Raw genomic sequence first — 27,871 nt, 5'->3', positions numbered from 1 at the left:
TTATGCCTGAAGGACCTATTTCCCAATTGTTTTTTTTTTTTGTTTTTTTTTGTTTTTTTTACATTTAAAAAACTCTTATAAAAATTGGGATTTGTGTAGCTTACATTTTAATAGGTACAACATGCGATTCATTTTCAATTTGTGGCCCTAAATAGTGAATGCTCTTTGCCTGATGAAAATGTTCAAAGTCAGAGCTGTCAGACAACAAGCAGGACGGGGGACGACAATATTTCATTCCCATCTGTCAACCGATTGCTGTGGCCAAAATGTTCGAGGAGGCGAGCGAAGTGTTCGATAATATGTTCAAATCTTCCTTTCCCCTCACCTTCATCGTCTTCATCCCGGCGGTGCTCATCCTGGTGTCACCGCTCCCGGCCGAAGCAGCACATGAGTTCACTGTGTATCGCATGCAGCAGTACGACCTGCAGGGACAGCCCTACGGTAAATCCCACAATCTGCCTTTATACTCATTTAGGCCGCTGGAGTTGCATGTTTTTTCGACACGAGACGTACACCGACTTGGAGCTGAATGTACCCCTTCGTTAAGGTCAGGTGTCGTCTCAATTTAGCTTTGAAATGATGGCATGTTGTGGGTTAGCTAGTGGCTAATGTAGCGCGCGTTGCTAGTAGGGGAAGTTGGTAAAGTGTTTCTTAAGCAAGAACTTTGTTGTAATAATCACAACAAATGGAATTTCTAGTATAAAGCGCGATTTACGCTCTGGTTGAGTGACAACGTTGCGTGGAGAGTCTGGCAATGTTTAAACAAACTTATATTGTTCAATGACTTCATTCGACACAATATGCCTTTTATCTATCTATTAGTTTTAGTTTGTCCACATACCCGAACAATGTAATTAATATATGAAGCTTCTTCACTATTTATGTTGATCACGGTTGGCATTGGGTCATGAAACCTCTTAGCCAATGTGGCTAAACAATATAAACATCTCCCAGCCACACTTGCGTGTAGTTAGCCACAACATCACGTGTGTTTATGTGATTAAACCTTGTCTTCACCTATATTCGATTTTGATTCGCCAGCGTGGGCAGTATTCGCTTCGCGACATCCTTTTCAATTAGCCATTGGCAGGGGGGCACACGAACTCTGATGTTGATAGAGCTGGTAGCATAGTAACTCGTGGTTGGCACGTCTGCCTAACAGTTGTGAGGTTCAGAGTTTGAATCTCGGCTCTAGCTTTTCTGTGTTTCCTGTGTTTGCATGGTGGGGAGAACATCCCATGTTCCATGCTTTCATGCTTTCTTTAGAATACTCACCTGCCTTGAACTTCATGTGACTGAGAGCAAAGTAACCAGGAATACGAAAGCATGGAAATGACCTCAGTTATTTCTGGTTAGTGCGTATGAGCCTAAAATACTGAAATTCACAGGTCCAATAGTTTGGCTATTTAAGCTGTCATAAATTGAGTCTCTAACATGGATTTAGTAGAAAAGTGTCAATTTAATTAAAAACAAAAAACACCTTGGTTTTGTCATACGAGTGTCCAGAAAAGGTCTCCTCTGACAGCTACTTCTGTTTGACCCAGTTTTGTTTCCGCTTTGTCCATATATGGCTAAGACCATCCCTTTTCCTCTGAATGGTTGCCTTCGTGTAGAAGACAGACTTGTGAGAGCACATGTTTGTCATGTTGACAGCGCTGGCTCGGGAGCGGAAAGGTAGGCGGAGATCTTCCCAAGTGACGTAGATAGGCTCGAGAAATTGAAATGACCTGATTTCATGCCTCTCGGCAGAAAAACGTCTGGGCCTCAGGAATGTGTTGGACGATTTTAATTTATATTTTACGTTTACTGAGGGACCATAGAGACAATGTTATATCCCAAATACAAGAAAAAGTTGGTTTGGTAAAATATGGCACCTTTAACACATTCTCTACCAGACCTCTCGCCCAAAGTCAGCTGGGATAGGCTCCAGCTCACCCAGCCATGACTATGAGGAGAAGCGCTATAGAGAATGGATGAATGAGTACGTGGAACCAGTTCTTTTTAGGGTCGGCTGACTTTGGATGAATTGTGGAATACCCCTTGGACTGTATCCGACCTGGGCTGGCTCATATCGACAAACTCACACTCAATGGACGATTAAGAGTTTTCAATTATGTCAACGTGGAAGGTAGTCACAGTACCCGTAGAAAACCCACACAAGACCGGTAGAACATACAAAGTCCACACAGGAAAGCTGTGATTTGAACCCAGACCCTCAGAACTATGAAGTAGACATGTTAACAACTTGTGTCTTCAAGCTGCTGTTTTTCTTTCATTCAGGGTCTTTATTCATCAAAGATGGAACTTAACAACTAAACTTGTTTGTGGTTTTCCTCAGGTACCAGAAATGCCATCCTGAACACCGAAGCTCGTACTGTGGAGGCGGAGGTGCTAAGTCGCCGCTGTGTCATCATGCGGCTGGCGGACTTCTCCTATGACAAGTATCAGAAAGCCTTGCGCCAATCGGCGGGGGCTGTGGTCATCATCCTCCCCCAAAACATGTCCACTATGCCCCAGGACATAGTGCAGGTATTCACTTGTGCACATTGTGTCACATTAAGAAAAAAAGACTTTCAGCTTATTACCTTCTTAAAATAGCACTGTGGTAAATTGTAGTAAAAATGAGGCAGATTGCAAACTAGACCCTGTTTGCTATAATCTGTTGTTTTCACTTGCGTTTTTTCTTTTGACCTCCCAGTTGGTAGCCATTTTGCAAATATGCTGCATTTTTTTCCCCCCATAACTTCACTCTTCAGCTTCAATCGACAACCTATTTTACACAAAGGTCCTCTATGTTCTGGAATTGATCCTCCTGTGTCGCTTACCTGTAAATGGAATGCAGCGCAGGAGGATATTTCCACAACGGTGTCACTTTCACACAGTGACACAGTGTCCAGCAATTAGATAATTGGGCTGCATTTACACTGCAGGTCCAAAGGGCCAATTCCAATTTATTATCTGTGTCTATTCTTTTTTTGACTATTTACATATACAGTTCAAGTGACACATATCCGATAAGGCTGTGATTACACTGCGAAAAAAAATGCAACAATATAGCCTGAATATCTGATATTTTTCAGATTTTTTTTCCCACATATGGAAAAGGCCGGCGGCACGGTGGACGACTGGTTAGAACGTCAGCCTCACAGTTCTGAGGACCCGGGTTCAATCCCCGGAGTTTGTGTGGAGTTTGCATGTTCTCCCCGTGCCTGCGTGGGTTTTCTCCGGGCACTCCGGTTTCCTCCCACATCCCAAAAACATGCATTAATTGGAGACTCTAAATTGCCCGTAGGATTGACTGTGAGTGCGAATGGTAGTTTCTTTGTATGTGCCCTGCGATTGGCTGGCAACCAGTTCAGGGTGTACCCCGCCTCCTGCCCGATGACAGCTGGGATAGGCTCCAGCACGCCCGCGACCCTAGTGAGGAGAAGCGGCTCAGAAAATGGATGGATGGAAAAGGCCTTATTCTAATCTATCCATCCATCCATCCATTTTCTGAGCCGCTTTTCCTCACTAGGGTCGCGGGCGTGCTGGAGCCTATCCCAGCTGTCATCGGGCAGGAGGCGGGGTACACCCTGAGCTGGTTGCCAGCCAATCGCAGGGCACATAGGAGCAAACAACCATTCGCACTCACAGTCATGCCTACGGGCAATTTAGAGTCTCCAATTAATGCATGTTTTTGGGATGTGGGAGGAAACCGGAGTGCCTGGAGAAAACCCACGCAGGCACGGGGAGAACATGCAAACTCCACACAGGCGGGGCTGGGGATTGAACCCGGGTCCTCAGAACTGTGAGGCTGACGCTCTAACCAGTCGGCCACCGTGCCGCCTACTCTAGTCTAAGGATATCTAATTCTCAATGCTTTTTTTACACTCTACACGGCCAGGACTCATATCAGAATTGTACCACTTAGTCGTAATCCAGCCCAAGATGTGTGACAACGTCAGCACCAGTTTTTTGTGTGACATATAAACTTTTCACTTTCAGCACACAGTCGTCATCCCACTTTGCTTACAGTCTAATCTGGTATTACTTCCGTTGGGGAAGATAGATGTTGACTTTGCACCCACATTTGGTATTGTCGACATTTATACAGAATGTCCAAAATCCTGAAAAAGGGGCTATGAACTCAAGCGCAAGCTTATCCTGGTTGGCTTTTAGATGGCATACAGTCAAACAGTCGCCTTTCGGCAAAATTCGTCGTTTTGAACTGAGAATAGGCCATTTCCGTGACTCTTACCGACCTGATGAGTTTTTCTGAGGGGAGGAGGTAGTCGCGGTCGTTGTCATCATAGACTGTTTCGTACTCCTTCAGCGCTGGCAGCTAGAGCCATTCCACACATCCGTCATCCACACACACATGTAATTGTGAATATTACTCAGCGGCGGACCAATATGCTGGCGCATCGGCCTGAGGTTCCGCCTGTGCGCTCGGGACCGGCTTTGGATAAATCACAGGAGTTGACGAGACCAGAAAAAAACACTTCCGCCGCTTCCGCTGTTAACGGTACTTTTAGTCCATTACAATGATCTAAATGTCGGTCTCTACTTTTATTTATTAATTATAACTTATTTATCAACTATTTCGTGAGCGAGACTACGACTTAGACTTCCGCATCGGCGCTGTTTGCTCACAAATCTAACGACACAAGAAAGTCACATGACCTCACACAACATCTTCTATTGGGCTTGGGAAGGTCGTCGTTACCATGAAGGCAACGGTGCGCAACTCGTGTTTACATTTTGATGAACAAAAACAACAGCTTTCATTTATTGTAGTATTTGTCTCGCACTGTCTGCCTATACGTGGATATTTCAGCTCACTTATAACTTGAGAAAACACCGTGCAGTAAATTGCAGGTGTTTTGACTGTGCATACACACACACCCACACACAGCAACATCAGAATTGGCTGAAATTGCATTTTATTTTTTAATTTTTTTTTAAATTATTGATGTTCATGCTGTGGTTAAAAAAAATCTGAAGTTACTCACTATTTACTCAGTAATTGAGTAATAATTTCACTGTGTACTATTTACTCTTACACAAGTAATATTTTGGACGACTACCTTTTACTTTTATTTGAGTCACATTATTGTCAAGTAACTATTCTTACTTGAGTACAATATTTGGCTATCATTTATTGCTGCTCTTATGTTTAAGCAATATATTTGCACTCGTCTTTTGTATTTTTGCGTTGAGGTGCTGCGGGTCGTAGCCCTGGTTGTGATCCCAGTGGAACAGCAAAGCACACGTAATTTAGGCGACATCTGCTAGTCCATCTTGTATTAGGAAACGCGCCTACATTTATCTAATTAGTTTCCGGATGTTAACGTTAAATGTATTAAACGACAGAGCGATGTTAGGGATTACGTCACAACACAGAATGAACTAACTTCAAATTTAACAATGGCCAATAAAAAAGGAAAAATATTCTACTTAATATTTTCCTAGAGGATGCATTTTGGATTAGCCATTGGAGTTGGTAATAGTGAAAAATGAAGTGAAACAGACAATAATTGTAGTCAATTCTTTTCCAGAATGAGAGCGCTTAAAGAGGAGGATGCTATTCATGTGGCACAGCTTGAAGCTGGCATCAGGTCCGGGTGGAGATGGGCCTGGCTCAAGTTGGAGGCCAAAACAAAAAAGCAATGAGGCAAATGTAATTTTAATCCTAAATTGGTACATTAACATGTACTTGAGCTGCGTAAATAAATGTTTTTATGCGTGAAGAAAATGTTTATTTTGCCTGATTGTACTCTTCAGAGTCTTCCAGATTGCTTAATTTATGTTAATATCAAAAACATTTTCTGTGGGAGCCCGGGGAATCCCCCCGACAATGTTTTTTATTTTTTGTCACATTTTTCATGCCTTTGGTGTTTGCCTGAGATGGTGGTGCTAAAGAGCTTTTCACAGCAGATCCTCATCAAGTGCTTTTATGATACAGTATGACCACTCTGTTTTGAGGCTTTTTCTCACTCTGAAGCATTTGACAAAGAATATTACTTTGTACTGTCTTTGGTCATTCCAGATTATCACATTTGAGAATGTTGCATTTGTTGTGACTTCTTAAGATCTCACTGTCCATTACATTAGTCTCTGTTGAAAGCAAAATTTGTTTTTTCGAGTAATCCTATGGAAAAATGTTTTGGCAATCTTGATGTCTTTTGAAACTGTGTTTTTTTTTTTTTTTTTTGTAGCAATTCATGGAGCTGGAGCCGGAGATGTTGTCCACAGAGACCATCGTCCCGGTCTACTTTGCCATGGAGGATGACGAACTGCTGTCCATTTACACCCAAACCCTCACTTCCTCCTCCTCCCAGGGAGCCTTATCGGCAGCTGAAGGTGAAAACTCGTAGAGTCGAGGTTTTTCATTCTGCATCGCCCTTGAAAATGTTTGCATTGACAGAATACAAACACTCATTCCAGCAGCTAGACTTAGCTTGTAATCATAAACATAACACTCTCGAAGTCCTTTAACTTTTAGTTGTTATTCTGTAGTATTGCTGCATACCGCCACTGCCAATGGCTTCCAAATGGTCACTAGTGGTGCTCAGAGCAAAGCAATGAGTGACTGGGCCATCACCAGTCTGGAGGTGAGTGAGTGAACTGACACTAGCCTGCCTTGTTTCTTACTGGTGACCAATTAATACATGTGTTGTTATTCATCAGGGCCGCCTGACTGGTGTCGGTGGAGAGGACCCACCCACAATCGTGGTGGTGGCTCATTACGACTCCTTTGGAGTTGCTCCGGTATGTCCACCATTTTGGAAACATGTAATATTGCAAAAGGATATTACTCTAGCACATCCATCTGTACTGTGTGCAGTGGCTGTCGTATGGCGCCGATTCAAATGCAAGCGGAGTGTCTATGTTACTGGAGCTGGCCCGTCTCTTCTCGAAACTCTACACCTACAAGAGGACACATGCTGGGTGAGCACACACTAAAGCAGATGAAATGCACTCAGAGGATGCTTCATTAGGTACACTTGCGCGATCCACCGGTCTTTTTTAAACTTAGAACTTTTCAAAACGTTTGCTCCTATGAGGCCTATGCACACGCAACAGGAACAGCAGATAAAGTCATGGATTGCATAAAAAGACATGTTTTTTCCTGACTTTGACATGAAATCAGACTCAACTTTTCCTCTTATAGGTCAATTAGGGTTACCAAAATTATTTCTCTTTTCTAAATGCCAGAATAATGAGAGGTTTATTTTCAGACAACGAGAATAGAAAATACAGTCATGGCTAAAAGCATTGGCACGTTTTTAGCCATAAATGTATGTATTTTTATTTTAAAAAAATTTGTTTTAATTTGTATTACTTTGACATATTATTCATATTTTTACTAATTTATATTCTGGTTGTTCTTTTAAGTTATATTTAAAGTTGAGTTTTGATAGTTGAATAAATAAAGATTTTTTAAATAAATGAGTAATCGTGTTTATTAATCATGATTTCAATATCAATCAAAATGGTCGTGATTATTATTGTTTCCATAATCGCTCATCCCTTGTGTAGCGTCTCCTCCCTCCTTCACACTGGGGAGGCGCGCAACAGCTGCGACGCAAACCCAAACAAACATGTTAGATCAAATAGCCAATAGCACTCATTCATTCATTCATTCATGTTCCATGCCGCTTATTCTCATTAGGGTTGCGGGCGTGCTGGATCCTATCTCAACTGACTCTGGGCGAGAGGCGGGGTACACCCTGAACTGTTTGCCAGCCAATCGCAGGGTACATAGAAACAAATAACCGTTCGCACTCACATTCATACCTACGGACAATTTAGAGCCTTCAATCAACCTACCATGCATGTTTTTTAGATGTGGGAGGAAACCAGAGTAGCCAATAGCACTCACCATAAATAAATGTAAAAGTTTACAGCTAATCTATTTCATAGAGATTGGCAGTGATCGCAGATCTCACTCATGGATGATTGGTACCGGAATTGGCAGCATAGAACACTGATCGCAACACGCTTAATTATACATAGTGTACACAACATCAAGACACAACCTAAAGCATTGTTGTAATGTCAATGCTAAGTAAATATTGTAATCATTTTATAATAGATTTATTCTTTGAAGCATTATTATTAATTTGTGCAATTGCAATGCCTTGATTTTAGTGAGGTTTGTACGGAGTCATCGCCATTAATGCAACTGTACTAATAATTTCTTAAAGGGGCTTAAATAATACACTGTAAAGACGGCAAATACAAAATAATCAAAACTTAACATATTATATCATGAATATACGGGTCCAGTACAAATTCTGACGAGGCCACTGCAACTTGACTCACAGTGGCCTGACAGGGCCACCACTCAAAAAGGCTTGACGTCAGACCATGCTGGAGTTGCAATCAGGTCACCATTTAGTCTCCATTTCAGTGAGATCGGGGTCTAACATCCGTAGTTTGTCTGTTGGTGAGTAACACAAATACAGACGGACTGGTATAAATCATCTTTTCCATTTAGTCCTCTCTCTTGCTTCTCTTAATTTTAGCACCGCCTCTCGTCCCTCTTCATATCGCTTCCAGGATGCATTTCTCGCTGAAGGGCTACATGTTAGGGCGAAAGGGCCTCATGGTCATCCAATTGCACCGATATTCTCAGCAAAGAAAAAATATCAGAGCTAAATCGCTGTGGTATTGCAAACAGTTTTTAGCATGAGACAAAAAGAATGAGGGAGAAAGTTAATGGAGCTGTAGTGACGGGCTGCCCTGTTATTTCTTCATAATAAATTGTTTTAACTTATTTCTACATTATACTGTATTTATTGTTTATACACACACTAAACGCTTTGTCTACTACTATTTCAATTATATATATTTCAATTTGAAACATTGCTTCTTTTGGCGAACAGTCTTATAGGCATTATTTGACCTGTATTGTAAAATCCTGTTTCAGATGTTCATGCTCAATTTGTAGAGCATTGCCAAGTGACACTCTTGACACTTATTTTCTTGTCTGAATGGAACACATCACCGTCTGTTGTCCAATCAAAATCACTAATGCTCAGTTTATTTGTTCAACTAGGCAGTTGTATTTATTGTCCACCCTCTGCCTCTGTAAGAGTTCTTTTGAAGAATGCTCTTGTGTGTTCAGATACAACCTGCTGTTCTTTGTATCTGGTGGAGGAAAGTTCAACTACCAAGGCACCAAACGCTGGCTCGAAGACAATCTGGACCACACAGGTACACATCTCTGTCAACGCTTTGTTCTCTAATCCTCTTATATCTCCATCCGATCCACCTGCAAATGTATACTCCTTTTTCCTCTCTCTGTAGATTCCAGTCTTCTACAGGACAACGTGGCCTTCGTGTTGTGTCTTGACACTTTGGGAAATGGAGATGTTCTTCACCTACATGTGTCCAAACCTCCCAAAGAGGGAACGCCTCAGTATGCTTTGCTCAAGGAGCTGGAGACTGTAAGATGTCTCCCACCTTTATAAAAACACTAGTGTGCATTCACATTCACATACAGTGGGATGTATTTGAAGGTGTGAACCCTTTGGAATTTCTTAAAATTATGCATAAATTGGTCATAAAATGTGGTCTGATCATCTAAATCACAAGAATAAACAGAGTCTGCTTAAACTAATACTACACAAGCAATTATATTTTAATATTTTTATTGAAAGTAAGATGTAAACATGCACAGGGCAGGGAGGAAAAACGTAACTGAAACACTACCCTGTGGATTCTCCCAGAGGTAACAGTCAGATGTGAGGCAACCTGGACTCAAAACAGTGAGGCACAATTGGAGGTTTGGCTAAAAGCTGCTCTAGCCGCTAGAAAGCACACGCTTGTCAAAAAGCATTGCCTTATGTGTACCATCCCTCGCTCAGAAGACTTGTAGAAGAAGAAACATTGTTGACATATAAAGATGGGAAAGGTTAAAAAAAAAATTCTTCCGCTTATCTGAGGTTGGGTCGCGGGGGCAGTAGCTTTACCAGGGAGACCCAGACTTCCCTCTCACCAACCACTTCATCCAGCTCTTCCAGGGGGATCCCTAGGGGTTCCCAGGCCAGCCGAGAGACATAGTCTCTCCAGCGTGTCCTGGGTCATTCCCGGGATCTCCTCCCGGTGGAACGTGCCCGGAACAACTCACCAAGGAGGTGTTCAGGAGGCATCCTAATCAGATGCCCAAGTCACCTCACCTGGTTCCTCTCAATGTGGAGGTGGAGCGACTCTACTCTGAGCCCCTCCCAGATGACCGAGCTTCTCACCGTCTATCTAAGGGAGAGCCGGACACCCTGCGGAGGAAACTCATTTTGGCCGCTTGTAACTGGGATCTTGTTCTTTCAGTCACGACCCACAGCTCGTGACCATAGGTGAGGGGAGGAATGTAGATCGACCGGAAAATTGAGAGTTTCGCCTTTCGGCAGATACAAAGTCCTCTGCACTGCAGACGTTACACCGATCCGCCTGTCGATCTCCCGTTCCATTCTTCCCTCACTCGTGAATAAGACCCCAAGATACTTGAACTCCTCAACTTGGGGCAGGATCTCATCCCTAACCTGGAGAGGGCACTCCACCCTTTTCCGACTGTGGGCCATGGTCTCAGATTTGGAGGTGCTGATTCTCATCCCAGCCGCTTCACAATCTGCTGCGAACCGCTTACGTGAGAGTTGGAGATCACGGCTTGATGAACTACATCATTTGCAAAAAGCAAAGATTCAATACTGAGGCCACCAAATCGGACCCCGTCTACGCCTCTGCTGCGCCTAGAAATTCTGCCCATAAAAGTTATGAACAGAATCCGTGACAAAGGGCAGCCTTGGCGCAGTCCAACCCTTACCGGAAACAAGTCCGACTTATTGCCAGCAATGCGCACCAAACTATAACACTGGTCGTACAGGGACCGAACAGCCCGTATCGGGGTTCAGTACCCTATACTCACGAACCACCCCCCACAGGACTCCCTAAGGGACACTGTCGAATGTCGTCTCCAAGTCCACAAAACACTTGTAGACTGGTTGGGCAAAGTCCCATGCACCCTCGAGGACCGTGCCAAGGGTGTAGAGCTGGTCCACTGTTCCACGCCCAAGACGACAACCACACTGCTCCTCCTGAATCTTAGATTCGACTTCCCGATGGACCCTCCTCTCCAGCACCCCTGAAGAGACCTTACCTGGGAGGCTGATGAGTGTGATTCTCACTGTAGTTGGAACACACCCGCCGCTTCCCCTTCTTAAAAAGGGGGGCCACCACCCCAGTTTACTAATCCAGAGGCACTTCCTGTGTACATCTTTACTGTACACAGTGTTGATGGTGCATTGGTTCCCCCTCCTGAGACGCCAGATGGTGGACCAGAATTTCCTCAAAGCCGTCTGGAAATCGTTCTCCATGGCCTGACCAAACACCCCCCATGTCCCGAGTTTTTGCCTCAGCGACCACCAAAGCTGCATTCCGCTTGGCCAGCCGGTACCCATCAGCTGCCTCAGGAGTCCCACAGGCCAAAAAGGCCTGATAGGACTCCTTTCTTCAGCTTGACGGTATCCTTCACCGCTGGTTTCCACCAACGGATTGGGGGATTGCCGCCACGAAAGGCACCGACTACCTTACGGCCACAGCTCCGGTCGGCCGCCTCAGCAATGGAGGCGCGGAACATGGTCCATTCGGACTCAAATGTCCCCCGCCTCCCCTGGGATGTGGGTGAAGTTCTGCCGGAGGTGGGAGGTGAAACTCCTTCTGACAGACGTTCATAGCAGACTCTCACAATATGTTTGGGCCTGCCAGGAAGGACCGACATCGGAGTCTACACACCACCACGTGGTGATTAGTTGACAGCTCCACCCCTGATTTAAATGACGATCAAACCACATTTTATGATCAATTAATGCATATAGTCAAGAAATTCCAAAGGGTCCACATATGTTTACCTCCCACTGTATGTTTATTAATGTATTTTTTTTTAGTAGTGTACAAGTGCATTGCATCTGACTGAGAGGTGTTCCTAATAATTTGGTGACCCCGCCACTCCTCCCAGGTGGCGGCCAGCCAGTACCCAGGGATGAAGTTCTCCATGGTCCACAAGAAAATCAACCTGGCCGACGACATGCTGGCGTGGGAGCACGAGCGCTTCGGGATCCGCCGCCTGCCGGCCTTCACGCTCTCGCACCTGCCCTCGCACCGCCTGGCCCAGCGCTCCAGCATCATGGACGTGCGGTCAGTGTCCCCCTTCCCTCGCTACGGAGCAGGAGAGCCCCCTGCTGGGTGGGTTCACTACTACACAAGGCCTGTTTTGCTACTTGTCTCTGTTCCCTCAGGATAACAGAGTGTTGACGTACATCATGACTAAAATTATGAACTTCAGTCAGCTGATGAGTGATAGAAATACTTTTGTCCTCACCTTTCTAGTAGCTGTCCACCCTCCTCCTCACAAACCATTTCATGATTTAATCCCTTATTGAGTTTCCCACAGGTGCTTTGCATTGTTTGAAGGCTTAAATTTTAATGTTGCACATTTTTCAGGTCTGGTTGTAGATAATGTAGGGTATTCCGTTCCATAGTCTATCAGTAACATACGCTAATGCATTAGTAAAGTCATAATTACAAAAAATATTTGTATGAAAAACACTTCTAGGACAAAAATAAAAAACAATCAAATCAATAAAAGTAAGTATGGTTGTAACTGAGCGTGCCCTCTTGAGCTGCATGGCGATGCAGGGATCTTGTTTAATGTGCATCCTGTGTCTGAGACCCACAAAAATTAGCAAGGACGCATGAAGCATATTCATACTGCATCCGTAGACGCATGGTTTAAGACCTGCCCTACGTGTGTGTGTATGTGTTGGTGAAAAGCTTCCACACAGCGAATCAAAAATACAAATCCTGTCTTGGTGCTAGCCAATCTGAGGCAGAGTACGGCGGGTTATCGTCCATACAATGGACATGGGAGTTTTTTCTGGACTCGATCAATTTTCATTGTTGTGGTAATACCTGCCACGCCGCTCACGACTCAGCAAAGCCACTGGCAGAACAGTGTTTGCTCCGTAGATGCACACAACTGAGACAAAGGGAAAGTTAACTGTTTTTTTACATTCGCTAGCCTGCTAGCTAACGAGTTAGTGAGCTAAGGGCTGCAGCTAAAAAGCTCACTCAACTGCGGTGACATTGTTAAAACATCGGCGCTCAAGGCCTCTTTTATACTCCCGCGGCCGACAACGCCTGCATTACATCACGTGACTGACGAATTGCCCCGCGCAGCACCTCTGCGTAGCTTGCCGCACACCCGTCAAAAATAGTTGCTGCGCGTCGAACGCCACGGAGATCATCTCTCGTGATTGGTCCGTTTAAGTCACGTGCTGTGATGACACACCAGGGTGCCTCTTGGTTCTACATACCATCTACGTCACCGCCTTCTCGATCGGTTTTGCAGCCTAATTAAACGTATCATCTGGTCATCTAGGTCCATTTGTTCTGTCAAGGTCGCCATTGTTGTTGTTTTGTTCCTTGTTACTGAAAGGAAAGTAAAAACGGCTACTGGAAATGGCAAAAAAAAAATGCAGAGGAAACTCCACCCTGTGGTGTCCTAGCCAAGACCAGCCGTAGCGACACCCCCGACTTGGAGGAGAACTGCAGCACACTTTCATAACAGCACGCGTGGGTTACGCTCGAGTATAAAGGCAAACTACGCGTGGGACAACCGAAGTGACGTCAGCGCGGTCGCCCTCCGCGCGAGTATAAAGAAGTGTGTGTGTGTGTGTTTTCCCCACTTAACACAGACACACATATGGGACAGTTAACTGTTTATGAACTACAACCACAGTAGCACACGTTATCAATATTCAGGCAGTAGTTTACTTCAGCGAACTCATTTTCAGCGTCATTTGATTGACAGGTAAAGGTCTCACATCACAGTCTATCAGCTCGAGGGCGGGTTTTCTTTTTCAAATGCCACGAGGCAGCAGAAATAATACAGTAAATAACACAACATTCATACAATAAATAAAAAAGAAAAGAAAATAACTGACGTTAAAATGTATGGCATTTGATTTAAAAACTTGACAAAGAACAAATGCTTTTGAGTAAATGTTTTTTTTTTAAATTCATTTAAATTTGGCAGGCTTTAAGACATTTTTTGGGCCTCTTTAATGGGTTAATGACTCTATACCTATGTGCCAAATGTTTAATATTTCAGTGCAATTTTTGCAAACGGAGCCTAGCCTGATTAATTTTTTATCAAAGATCTTTTATTATTGTTCTACATTACAATGCCAATGTTCTTTAAAATTAAAAGTGAATTGTTCTTAAAAAGGATATACTTGTCTTATTATGCTCTATATTATCATTATATCAGTGGCATAAAAAAAAAACCAATACTATCGTTTATTGTGATAGTTAGCATTTTATGCTGATCGGCTTTCATGTCATAATTCGCCGATGATCGGCTCCGCAAAAGAGATTTAGACATCCGCGTTGCCATCATGCACAGTATATTTGTATCCAAAATCTGGTTTATTTGTAGCCTTGTCGTGTGTCTTTTGACGTAGTACTGTAACTATCTGACGGCCAATAAAATTATTTAAAAAAAATAAATAAATAATAATAAATGTCAACGGTGTGGGACAGACAACACGTAATGCCCGGCCGGATCAGACTACAAGACAAATTTGCTCTTTCATGATTGCACTATGTCAGACTACTGCAATAAAATCTTGTATTCCGATACCACCGCGTCCCGTTTTTTACGATCATTGGGCTTTATCTTGTCAACTCAAATGCGACCAGATACACTCGTTACCGTGGCGACGACAACGAGAGTGGATCGCGGCGACTGTATTATAAGAACAAAATGGGGGAAAATGTGTGTTGGTGGTCACCGGTGGAAGTTCATTTAAGGCTTGCTTGAGGTATGTTCCCGTACTTTGAATACGATACCGCTCGCAAGCAGGCAACAAAACGTTATGTAGCCTACCAAGCTACTGCTAGCACTAATGGTTGTGCATAAAAATGCTGCCGTTCTGTCGAATCATGCTCTAAAGTTTCGATGTGGATGAAGTAATTATAAAGTAATTTAATTACAGTAAGTTAGCACCCATTATTTCTGTCATGTTGTAATGCTGGTTTGACCTGACTGATTAGTATACATGACCTGACGAGAGCAGTGATTTCCAACCTTTATGGAACCAAGGAACATATTTTGCTATTGAAAAATTTCACGGCACGCCAACAAACAAAAAGTGGATACATTAATTACTGTATGTACTTCCTGCCATCTAATAGAAGACCATTCATTTGTTCTGTCCGTCACTATGCCTCACTGGCATAAATAGATGAACAAAGATACATTTAAGGTAAATATAATTTTTTGAGCAATTAAGTACACAAGTATATACAGTAAATGAACAGGTCATTTAAATAGACACATTCCTCTATCTTGTGATGTGATCGGCCCCAAAAATTCTGATCGTGTAAAGCCTAATCAAAATCTGCAATATAGCGGCACTGCGAAGCCCCACCCATAGAGGAGGATTACTTTATATGTACTCCGTGATAAGTTGCAGGGACTCAATTGTTCCAGGGCTGGGACTCATTGTTGGCAGACGTGCATCCTGGGACTCATATAGTCTCAAGTGTTAAAAGATCGATGGCCACGTATCGTGTTCATTCAAACTAGGTTATTGTGTGCCATTCATCACCTGGAAACGTCATATCGTTTGTGAAACCAGTCCTGGAACCTTTCGGACACACCTTGTATTTTCCTTTGTTGTAGGCTTGTGTCACTTACTGAAGGATAGCTTTGCAGATGTCATATCTGCTCAGTTGGCGTTGTGTGTTGTGGTAAAGATTAGGCAGGATCAGTCTCAGTAAAGATAATCGTGCATTTGTAAAATGAGGAGAGGAGTCTTTTTAAAGCGCGCCACTGATTTATCCAGTGAACGAAGCACACGGCCATTAATTGAGGAATGGCATCGGTTAGCGCAGAGGCCACTATCGGGGAAAAGTAATGTGGCTGCTTTTTTTTTATACATGTAGTAAAAAAAACATTATGCAGACACCTTTCATTTGCTGTATGTGTTATCTGCTAATATGTAACAGAATATTACTTGTCTACTGCGTATTTTGTGTGTGGATTTATTTGTATAAATTTGTAGTTTACCACAGCTATGAGCTTCTGTAAAAGCTGTTATTTAAATAGTTTTACAAGTGTTTGAAATCAATTGTGGAACATGTGTACAGAGGGTCCTCAGTTTAAGACAGTGGCGACGTAACCTGTGTAGTACCGCAGTAGTAAAGTCATAAATACAGTAAATATTAAATATTCTTGGCTATGAAAACTCCAAAAGAAAAACGGTAAGTAGGGTGGAAACTGAACATGCCTTCGCTCGCCACGTGACAACGTATTCTTACGCCACTGTGCCAAGTAGTTCACTCGTTTTTTTGTTTTGTTTTTTTTCTTCCCGTCAAATTGTGGCCCTGGCCTTACTGTGTGTGTGTGTGTGTGTTGTGTGTTCCAGGCCACATGTAGACATTGAGAAGCTGAGCAGGAACACAAAGGTTGTAGCAGAGGCTCTGGCCCGCGTCGTGTACAACCTCACAGAAAAGGTGAAGACGGGCTAATGGAGAGGCACCAGTTTCATGTGTTTGGAGCTTGTCAAGTCACTGGTGTGTTCTTATACTCTCTTAGGAAGCCCCCAGCGACCTGCACATCTTCACTGAACAAATGGTGAGCAGGTTATCATCCTATGCTGTACTATGTTGACTTGTAAATCTGTGCATAAGAAGGAGCTAAAAGTAAAGCGTTCCATTGTATTTTAGTGTTGTGTATGATATCGAGTTTTCCGCAGCTTTTATGGCGCTGGATGTATTTGATGTTTATTCCGTCCAGCAGGTACAAGAGGAGCACCTGTCCGCCACGGTGGACTGGCTCACAGCACAGCCGCGGGCCGCCCAGCTGGTGGACAAGGACAGCAGTGTGGTGTCCACCCTGGAGTACCAGCTGGGACGCTACCTCAAGGATGTGAAGAAACACTACGTCAAAGCAGACAAGAGGTAAACACCGCCACACCTGCAGCGGCAAAACTTGCTTGCTAATCAATACAGTATTTCCTCAAATAGTAGACCCCAAGCCAAACTGTGTCTCAGTTAGTCAACTTGAACAGATTTAGGGATGCACCCATACCACTTTTTTGGACTGAGTTCGAGTACAATTACTATTATTTTTCTTGTTTTATGCTGTCTTTTCACTTGCCATGCATAACAATAATCGTTATTATTCAAAATTGTTGATGCAAATAAAGGCATCCGCCATCTGCAGTCGAGTAAAAGTGCATCTCATTAAATTAGAATATCATGGAATATTGTTAATTTCAGTAGTTCAATGCAAAGTAAAACTCATAGTATAAATGAACTATACACAGTGACAGATATGAATTAGATTTTTATAATTTTGATGCTTGTAGCTTACAGCCAGTGTTGCAGTTACCTTGAAAAAGTAACTTAGTTACTTTACTGAATACTTGATCTTAAAAGTAACTTGGTTACTTTACTGATTACTTGATTTAAAAAAAATAACAAAGTTAGATTACAAGTAACTTTTTCAGTTACTTTTAGCAGCTGCCAAGTTGCAGGAATATCACTTATCCAAAGTACAAAAAGAGGATTAGCTTAACCGTACCGATGACTTGGTAACATACGCCAGAATGACGTCATCAACATGAACCAATAACTTAAATATTAGTGGAGATGAAGCCACATTAAATGAGCTACTTAGTCCCGACTTGACATGCCAAATACATGCCATAAACGTAAAAACGTAAACAAGCACACCATTTTCAAGTACACTTCTCTAGAGATGGACTGTACCAACTCTGCGTATTGTTTGAGTTCTGGGGTTTCCAATTGTGCGGGGTCCATGAAGGCAACCGCTCGTGCGCGCGCACGCACGCTTGGTCGCACTATCGTCATTTTATTACAAAGAGCGAGAAAACTTTTGTTGTTCCCTGTGACAAGTTTTCGCAGCTGTTTAACTAGCACAGATGGCCAGCTGTTTCTGCAAGTCACGAGCAACAAATTAGTACTTGTTAAGAGATATTGTTGTCTCATAAGTAACTATTATTGGTTTGCGGACGTAGCTGTTAACGGTCTAATTACCTTCCCGGGTACAGTAATGTGTTACATTGCTCGCTATTCAAAAATGGAGTAACGCGTTACGAAGTAAAGTTACCGGCATCACTGCTTACAGCTAACGCGGCTTTACACGAGCAGTATTTTTGGGGCCGATCACCTATCAGCGAGTTAAAAAAAAAACGATCACCGATCCGATCACAAGATGGAGCAATGTGTCTATTTAAATGACCCTACATTTACTGTACATACTTGTGTACTGTATACTGAGTATCCATGCTGAGTACTATTCTCTAGTGTCAGTGATTCCCAACCAGTGTGCCCTGAGCTCTTTTCAGGTATGCCATGGGAAATTATCAGATTTTATTTAATTGCTCCAAAAATTATATTTATAATAAATAATGTATTTCACAACGGCATTGGAATTGGGGTTGTAAGTCACCTGTTAATTTACTGTATATACTTGTGTGCTTAATTGCGCAAAAATTATATTTACAATAAATGTATCTTTATTCATCTATTTATGCCAGTGAGGCATAGTGACGGACAGAACAAATGAATGGTCTTCTATTAGATGGCAGGAAGTACATACAAGAATTAATCTATCCACTTTTTGTGACATTTTTGTTTGTTGGTGTGCCGTGATATTTTTCAATTGTAAAATATGTTCCTTGGTTCCATAAAAGGTTGGAAGTCACTGCTCTAGTCAGATCGTGTATTCTAATCAGTCAGGTCAAACCAACATTACAACATGACAAAAATAATGGGTGCTAACTTAGTGTAATTAAATGACTTTATTGGAATTCAATTACTTCACCCACACCAAAACTTTAGAGCATGATTTGACAGAACTGCGGCATATTTACGTACAACCGTTAGTGTTAGCACGAGGCTACATAATGTTTTGTTGCCTGCTTGCGAGCCGTATCATATTAAAAGTAAGTCTGACATAGTGCAATCGTGAAAGACCAAATTTGTCTTGCAGTCTGATCCAGGCATTACATGCTGTCTGTCTCAGACAGTGTTGTCTGTCACACACAGCTGACATATTTTAAAAATGTTTGATATAACTATTGGTTGTCAGATATTTACAGTACTACGTCAAAAGACACGTGACAAGGCTAAAAATGAACTAGATTTTGGATTCAAATATATTGTACATGATGGCGATGCGGAGTAAATGTGTTATTGCAGCAGTCTGATCAATAACGTAATTGATCGGATCGGCGAATTATGGCATTAAAGCCGATCAGCCGATCAGCACAAAATGCAAATTATCGGCCGATACCGATCCAAGCCAATCAGATCGGTGTAAAGTCTACAGCTAACAAAAACCCCAATTTCACCATATCAAGAAATTAGAATGTTGAGAAAGAAACAATGCAAATAATTTTTACTATAGTAATTAGGTAGGAATTAGTCTTCTGAAAAATATTTTCCTGTTTTTTTTTTTTAAACTTCACATTTTAATTTGAACTGCTGAAATAAAATAACTTTTCTCTGATATTCTAATTTATTGAGCTATGCAACTTTATATGAGGACGAACGGTAACTTCTAGACTTTCTCTTTTGAACTCAACTGTAGTTTGTGCTAAACATGACAGCCTTGTATTTGTGTGTTTTTCAGAGATCCAGAGTTTGTGTTCTACGATCAGCTGAAGCAGACCATGAATGCTTACAGGTGAGCATCTTCTTACCAAGGTTGTTTGAAACCCCAAAAGATCATTTATACCAAGCACAACAGAAATAATTTAATTCCCCAAATTCAGAGTCATGCTAATGTTTTGCGTGATGTATTTTTCACTAAAACTTGTCCAATAATTACCGTAATTTCTCGTGTATAATGCCCACCCATTTATAATATGCACCCCCAAAGTTGACCTCAAAATTCTGGAAAACCCTTCTACCTATGTATAATGCATTTTTACAATGCATGATTTTGCTTCTACCCATATGATAAAAACATGAAGTATTATCTGTATTTTGATAGTTTTATCAGACTTATTCTGAAGTTAAGCACTTTATTTGAATATGTAATTCTTTCTATTTACTTGCTCTTATTTTGAAATTCACAGCCCTACTTTTATTTAATAAATGAGAAAACACACAGTTGTGCTCATATGTTTGATTACCCAGGCAGAATTTGTAAGATGAGTACAATTCTTTAACGAAAACATGAACGGCCCGGCAAAACACACTTAATTTTAATTTAATGGGATTCACTAAACTGTCAAGCATTTCAGAAAAGCATTATCATCAAACAAAACATAACCATAAAGAAATTAATGATGGTTGTTGTTCAGTCATCAGTCTTATTTAAAAAAACAAAAAAAAACTTACTTGTACTTATTGTACTGTATATATTATACAGTCATTTGTACCTCTGTCATATTGGAATGAAAGTGTAGGCTACACCTTTCTCATAACCTCTAGGTGGCGGTGGCATATTGGAATGAAAGTGTACAGCTTTTTCATAACCCCTAGATGGCGGCATAGATTTATAAAATGGGAAAGTTTTTTTCCATTTCCCCCTATATCCATGTATAATGCGCACCATTGACTTTTGACATGTTCCGGGGGATAAAACGTACATTATACATGAGAAATTACAGTACACTGTTCTTGCCTGTCCTCCCGACTAGAGTCAAGCCCGCCATCTTTGACCTGCTGCTGGCCATCTGCATCGCTGCCTACCTGGGCGCCATGTATCTGGCCATCCAGGTAAGCCTCGTCTATATTTAAATCTGTCAAATCAGTGAGTGATGAGATTGTGTTCAAATGTGTTTTGTCCCCCCCCCAACAGAACTTTGGAGTATTATACAGCGTGGCGCGGAGAGTAACCCAGTCCAAAGTGAAGGCCCACTAAAGTCGACGACGACACCCTCAAACCCCACAAACTTTTCCGTTCATTATTTTTGACACACTCTCAGGGTGCTTTTCAAAGCTGCCCCAATCATTCCCATCATCCTCTGCTACACACCTATGATGTCACTTCCTGTCCTTGCTGCCAACTTGAAATCTGCACGCTGTCGCAAGTGGTTTGACACTCCCCCCACCTCTTCACCAACGCACTGTTGTCCCTGGCAGCTGGAGGGATGCAAATGTGTCTTCCTGTACAAGGACTTTTTTTTATTTGGAATCTCTTGAACCAAACCGCAATCTTTTGAGTGAAACTACCTTGAATCGGTTGGATGTTTTGAAGTCATCCACCACATTATACTATGTGGACACATGATTGGGTGAAAGTCCGACACCTTGAAGACCAATACGGGGAAAAAGTTGATGATTGAAAAGCACCCGAAAGTCCGCATAATTAGTTGGCATTAACTCTTACTCTTAATTTAAAATGAGCCGTGTATTAAAAACACAAGCCCAACCGAAATATTGTTAACCAATAAAGTTAATGTGAAGTAGTATATAAGTCACCATTCATGTTAAATGACGATATCAGCTCCAGTTTGTCCCCCTTTTTAAAAAAATAAAAAGATACAGTAGATGTTAGTCAAAATTGAATCCTTAAAAGTGATTCTAATTGTGTTTGTGGCTTGTGTCTTTGTGTTGGACATTTTTATTCTTACTTTCCCAATGTCCTGTGTTTTAACACAGCTAAAGGTAAGAAGCCACAAGTCCCATTTTCTTTTCTAATCACAGCTTTGTGTGTAAGAGTGCATCTGCAGTTTGATAAATGGCTTTTTTGTTTTTGTTATCACTGTGTTATGACCTTTTGCTGATCATGGCTACTTTTTAAGGCCACAAGGTGGGTAAAGTGGTCACAACCAGACAAAAGGGGGGGAGGGGGGGTTAGTCTTAAGCGCAAGCGCATCAGTGACTATAGTGAAAAGAGAAATCTTAAGAACACCTGCAGGTAAACTTCCGTTTTTTGTGTTACTGCATGACTTGTTCTTCCCCAACTCAAAAGCCACACTTTCATGACAATTAATTTATTGAACTTTGGCACACCTGAATAATGATCTTTGCAAAAAAGCAAAAAAAAATGTGATTAAAAAAAATAAATGACAAAATAACTGTCTGTTTTTTTTTTTTCCCTACTAACTTGACCCCTTTTTATTTTAAATGAACCAAAAGAAAATCTGAATATTCAATTTAGGGGAGAAAAGTGCATACATTTTTGGTCATTTTCAAGTTAGGGGTTCAAATTCTATCTTCAAAAAAAAAATCATAACATAATTTTAGGTGAATACGGTATCTCAATTCTGATTCCAAATTAGGGTTTTACGACTGTTAGGTATTGAAAGTAGGTTTTTAAAGTGATTGGGACAATTGGGGTTTCAAACAAGTGTTGAGGATTAACACTTGGGTTTTAAGGCAGGGTTGGTGTTTCAAACCTTGGTCAGGGTTTCAAACTACTGCCACACTTAAATCACAGTTTATTGGTGTGCCTGTATAAGATCGTTGCGAAATAAATGAATGACAAAATAACACACGATTTTTTTTTCCCATCTTGACATGTTTTTATTTTTGGAGATAAACCAAAAAGAAATCTGAATGTTCTATTAAAGAGCAAGTAGTTGCATTGGGGGCAATTAAGTTTTACAGGGCTGTGTACCAGTCTTCCAAAAATGTGTGATTAAAATACAATGTTTCATTCCAACAAAAATAAAAAGGTCTAAAAAATACCCCCAATTCACTCTTCCCTTTTCTAGTATTGCTCTAACTAATGGATATTAAAAATGCTAATACATTTCAGTGCATTTTATTTTTTAATCAAAAGAACAACACCTTGCAGGGCTTTCAGCCTGACATGCAGCCTTCGTGCCTCATGATTAGACATTACAAGAGGACATTTTGGCACAATCAAAGCTTTCATTTCTACCAATTGGAGTCGCAAGTCAAACAAAAGAGAAAGATCATTGCTGCTCGTGCACCCAAATGCATTTGCCTTTTCCTCCCTCCATCCATTTACTTTGTCACATATCCTGACTTAGTGACATACTATAAAAGTCAACTATGTGAGTCACTGTCCTAGCAATTTCGCCCCTTTTACCTTTATTTCTATATGTGAACAAGCTTTAAGTACCGTCACCATCCAAAAATCACTTACACAACCACTTTTTGTACTTTGACATTGTCTTTCACCTAACTTGATAGCCTGTGACTATTGTATCCAAACTCTAAAATAATCCTGAAATCCTCTTGTTTCTACAACCCCCAATTCCAATGAAGTTGGGACGTTGTGTTAAACATAAGTAAAAACAGAATACAATGATTTGGAAAATTTGAACACAACATACCAAATTAATTGGAGTTGGGGTTGTATAATTTCAGGTAGTTATGTCACTTTCTGGGCCTTTTCCTCAAAGGAGGAGTATACTGTACATTACTTAGCTAGTTGAATAATTATATGCACAAAGCAAAAGAAAAACATTTTTTTAATACTGCCACAAGATGCCTCACTGATTTCCAACACAGCAGCCTGAGATGCTGACACCATGTCAGCCACAGAAAGAACAACATGACACTGTTGCTTCAACTTGAGAAAAGGATGAGGTGACGTGGTTGTATCTGGACACTGGATAGAGAAAGTCAACACCTATTAGAATATGTTGGGTTTTTTTTTACCCCAATTTAACAAAAAAAAAATGACACCATGATAAATAATTTTGGAACGATTTGATTTTGAAAAAAAAAAGGGACTTATACCCGTACCATTGAAATGGTAAAATGAAAATATATCTGTTGGCAGGAATATATATATATATTTTTAAATACAACTACAAAAATATGTTTACATATTTTTGCACCATTTTTTTTTTTTCTTTAGTCAAGGTGGAGGGATTTATTTAACAACAGTCCAGAGCCCAGACCTAAATTCTATATAAAATCTGTGGTGTTACCTGTAGGGGACTGTGCACACAAAATGGCCACGCAATCTGACACATTTCAAATAGTTTTGTCTGGAAGAGTGGTGAAATACTATAAAGGGAAGGGAAAGTCAAAGAACATATAATGGAGTTTGGAAATAGGGTTTTAAGACAGTAAGCGTTTCATCCCTGAGTTTAAGGTTTCAAACAGTTTAAGGGGTTTTAAGTTTCAAATGAGGCTTTAAAGCCTGATTCCAAACAAGGTTTAGGCTTCGAGCCTGCGTTAGGTTTTCAAAGTCAGGTTTCAAGACAGGATTAAAGTTTCAAGTTGGATTTCAAATGGCAGGGTTAAGTTTCGAGTTAAGTACTAGTTTTACAGTGAGCAAGCTGTATTTTCGTTAATATATGTTCCTCATAACGAACGTGTTTCATTTTCAATTGAATCGTAGAAGTTATAAATCACATGTTTTGGGAAAAAATGTGAACGTCAGAAAAAAAGCTCACTTTTTTTTGTTTTTTTTTTTTAAACTGGTGTGTACAATTCCTCTATCCACTGCACATGCTTGGCTAGCACGATGTGTCTGTGCGGCTTGTAACTGGAATCTCCCATCTTGCAGCAGACCGTGAAGATTCACGACGTGATATCGCGTGATGTTGGACAGACAGTACGCGCGGACGTGAACCGGCATTCCTGACCAAAAGGAAGAGATGACGTGAGGCTCGATCCGCGTGCGTGTGTGCGCGTGCAGTAGAACAAGACCGCTCTCCCTCTTGTATCTCATTATATCAGACTGTCCAACACAAGACAGGAGAGAAAAACAATGCAATAAAACACAAGAATAAGAACAGTGTGCTCCGAGAGAAAAAAAAGAGATTTTCAACAGCAGCAGTTCCAATGCAAATAACAATCCCCTGGACTAAAACACTGGCATCCACTTCACACAAAATGTGAGGGATTATTGAGCTTTTGTTGAAAATGAACTTAAAATTTACCGATTTGAAAAATCACAAAATTGCCCAACACATCTGTCGACAGAGTTAAGAGTAATTTCCAACTGTTTTTGATACGGCGATGCTCCACAATCTTAGCGAAAACGCTGGTCAGATAATAACAGTTTTCATGATATCAGAGCTTGTAGGTGGTCGAATTTAGGCGGAGGTAGCCACCTCCAAATTGTATGCGCAGGAAAAACACTCTACGCAACAAATTGGTGGATTACTAGTACAGAATTCAAGGGAAATAGTTTGTAAAACTAATATTCAATTCTATTTTAAAAGGTGTTCAGTAACAAAAAAACATGCTTGCAATAGCTCAACATTACTAAGAATGAAGACAAGCAGTACAGATGGATAGATGCATTCAAAAGTTGAGAGAAGGTTATGTTAAGGTCACCTGTAAAGGTTAAGGCATTTTATGTTCATTCTGAAATTTCACCCAAAAGCCAAATCTGCCTAACATTTTGTGAGTAGTGGATGCGGGAATGATGAGAGATGGCAAGGTAAACAGGAGACAAACTGTGCACCCCTCTCCAGCGCCACAAGCACGCTGAGTTTTCAAAACAAGAGCCGGAAGTTGATCGAGGTACTGAACCCAAACATGGGGTTGGGGTGGGGGTGGGGGTGGGGGTGGGGTGGGGGGGGGCATGGCATCCATGGCATGTTCCCAAAATCATTCTGCTGTCATGTGTTCCTGAATGCGTGTACAGGCGTTTTTTTTTTTTTTTTTTTTGCATGTGTTTTGTGTTTTTTTTAAATATTGTTGATTCTGATCCTTTATAGTTCTTCTGCTGGGCCTTTTTACACACATATAAAAAATGAAACTATTTAAAAACCCCAGTCAATCGATTCCAGCTCATTGCTGTCATTAAAGTAGCAGTCAGCTTGTTGGCCTTCATGTCAGTGCAACACACACACACACACACACACACATTGATCGGGGGGATAACAAGTAATATTGAGGCGAAGTGTTGTAAAAAGAACAAGCTTCATCGACTTGCTCGGCATCCTTTCTCCACTCACACGCGCACACGCTAATGTGGCTAACAGAGGCCGGAGGCCACCGCAGACCCTTGTAATGAGAGTCAACTCAAGTAAGCAAGGGGTTGGATGATTTGGAAAAGGGGGGATTCAAAAGATGATCAGATCATGTGACATCTCACTCCCCTGACAATCTGTTGCTCACGGCCTCGAAGAGGTAACATTCGCAGTGCTCGAATAAAAACAACAGGAAATACTTAAGGATGTTAAGTGTATACGTGTGTGTGCGTGTGCGTGAAGTGGTGGTGTTCCTCTCCTCTCGCGGCCTCCTGCCCGGCGGGGGCGCCGCACTGCCCTTCATAGACGCTTCTCCTTTGCGACGCCATTCTGCACGTGCTTCCTGCCGGCACACAGCAGGGGATGAGCGTGAGCGACACACGATATCAGAGGCGTTCAAGGCCACCCAGATATAAGCACACCACATAATCACGTGTCCGTTCAGGCCGTGTGGCCAACGAGAGCCTTCTAGTCCGGTGTTTCTCCACTGCATTTTCTGATTTTGTATTTCCAAGTTAAGAACAATAAAGAAATTGGACTGTTCAAAAATAGCCTTTGCAAACATACATTCAAACATTTGGGGTTTTGTTAACGCTGCCTGAAAGTTCCAAGATTCAGTGACTATCCACCCATCCATCAATTCATTCATTCGTTCGTTCTCTGTACCGGTTACCCTCACTAGAGCCTATCCCAGCTGACTGGGCAAGAGACAAGGTGCACACTGGACTTGTCGCCAAGCCAATCAGAGTTTTCATATTTGTAATTATTCATTCATTCATTCATCTTCCGTTCCGCTTCTCCTCACTAGGGTCGCGGGCGTGCCGGAGCCTATCCCGGCAATATTCGGGCGAGAGGCGGCGTACACCCTGAACTGGTCGCCAGCCAATCACAGGGCACACATAGAACCAAACAACCATTCGCACACACCTTCACACCTACGGGCAATTTAGAGTCTTCAATCAACCTACCCTGCATGTTTTTTGGGAATGTGGGAGGAAACCGGAGTGCCCGGAGAAAACCCACGCGGGCACGGGGAGAACATGCAAACTCCACACAGGCGGGGCCGGGGATCGAACCCCGGTCCTCAGAACTGTGATACAGATGTGCTAACCAGTCGTCCACCGTGCTGTGTATTCATCATTAAATTATATTTTATTAACCAATTAACTAATTTAAAAAATATTTTAGTAATATTTGTTTTTATGTAACATTTTTATTTGAATCATGAAACAATATTTAATTTAAATTAATGAACCAATTCTTAACTAAAAATAAAATGTATTAATATTTGTATTTGATTATTTACAGTAAATCAATTAACAAATTATTAAATGATTTAAATTAATAATAAATGAATAAATTCCTTTTCCATCCATCCATCCATTTTCTTCCGCTTATCTGAGTTCGGGTCGCGTGGGCAGTAGCTTTAGCAGGGACGCCCAGACTTCCCTCTCCCCAGCCACTTCATCCAGATCTTCCGAGGGGATCCCGAGGCGTTCCCAGGCCAGCCGAAGGACGTAGTCTCTCCGGCGTGTCCTGGGTCGTCCCCGGGGTCTCCTTCCGGTGGCACGTGCCCGGAACACCTCACCAGGGAGGCGTCCGGGAGGCGTCCTAAACAGATGCCCGAGTCATCTCATCTGGCTCCTTTCAATGTGGAGGAGCAGCGGCTCTACTCTGAGCGCCTCCCGGATGACCGCGCTTCTCACCCTATTTCTAAGGGAGAGCCCGGACCCCCTGCGGAGGAAACTCATTTCGGCCGCTTGTATCCGGGATCTCGTTCTTTCGGTCACGACCCACAGCTCGTGACCATAGGGGAGTGTAGGAACCTAGAACGACCGGTAAATTGAGAGCTTCGCCTTTCGGCTTAGCTCCTTCTTTACCACAACGGACCGATACAAAGTCCGCATCAATGCAGACGCTGCACCGATCCG

At 41.9% G+C, this 27,871-nt stretch overlaps 2 protein-coding genes across 6 annotated transcripts in view; one reads left to right on the top strand and one right to left on the bottom strand.

Moving 5' to 3' along the window:
• The first annotated feature begins 165 nt into the window (after window positions 1-165).
• ncln (nicalin) lies at window positions 166-22,716 on the top strand. 4 transcript variants are annotated; one of them, XM_061683259.1, is made up of 15 exons: window positions 166-441; window positions 2,339-2,529; window positions 6,201-6,345; window positions 6,502-6,596; window positions 6,673-6,753; window positions 6,830-6,933; window positions 9,116-9,204; window positions 9,298-9,437; window positions 12,002-12,180; window positions 16,476-16,563; window positions 16,646-16,684; window positions 16,850-17,010; window positions 19,712-19,765; window positions 20,727-20,805; window positions 20,888-22,716. In XM_061683259.1, the coding sequence occupies exons 1-15, from the start codon at window positions 267-269 to the stop codon at window positions 20,948-20,950; spliced, it is 1,683 nt and encodes a 560-aa protein (XP_061539243.1). In that variant the 5' UTR covers window positions 166-266; the 3' UTR covers window positions 20,951-22,716. The 4 variants fall into 4 exon arrangements, with proteins under 4 accessions (XP_061539243.1, XP_061539242.1, XP_061539241.1 ...); XM_061683258.1 differs by having other exon boundaries at window positions 16,847-17,010; XM_061683257.1 differs by having other exon boundaries at window positions 12,002-12,228; window positions 20,888-22,715.
• A 66-nt stretch (window positions 22,717-22,782) lies between these two features.
• The window catches only part of cers1 (ceramide synthase 1), a 40,719-nt gene continuing 35,630 nt past the window's right edge, over window positions 22,783-27,871 (bottom strand). For both annotated transcript variants that reach the window (XM_061683260.1, XM_061683261.1), the window contains exon 7: window positions 22,783-26,283. In XM_061683260.1, coding sequence (XP_061539244.1) covers window positions 26,241-26,283 — 43 coding nt within the window. In that variant the 3' untranslated portion in view covers window positions 22,783-26,240. The remainder of the gene's footprint in view (window positions 26,284-27,871) is intronic.

This window comes from Phycodurus eques, chromosome 8, assembly GCF_024500275.1.
Source record: "Phycodurus eques isolate BA_2022a chromosome 8, UOR_Pequ_1.1, whole genome shotgun sequence".
NCBI lineage: Eukaryota > Metazoa > Chordata > Actinopteri > Syngnathiformes > Syngnathidae > Phycodurus > Phycodurus eques.
The sequence above is the reverse complement of the archived record's forward strand: the minus strand, read 5'-3'. Positions and strand labels throughout refer to the sequence as shown.

Coding starts and splice junctions, on each gene's coding strand:
- ncln (XM_061683255.1), top strand. CDS start 267: ATGTTCGAGGAGGCGAGCGAAGTGTTCGATAATATGTTCAAATCTTCC. Junction 6,597..6,672: donor GGGCCATCACCAGTCTGGAG/GTGAGTGAGTGA, acceptor GTTATTCATCAG/GGCCGCCTGACTGGTGTCGG. Junction 20,806..20,887: donor CCATGTATCTGGCCATCCAG/GTAAGCCTCGTC, acceptor CCCCCCCAACAG/AACTTTGGAGTATTATACAG.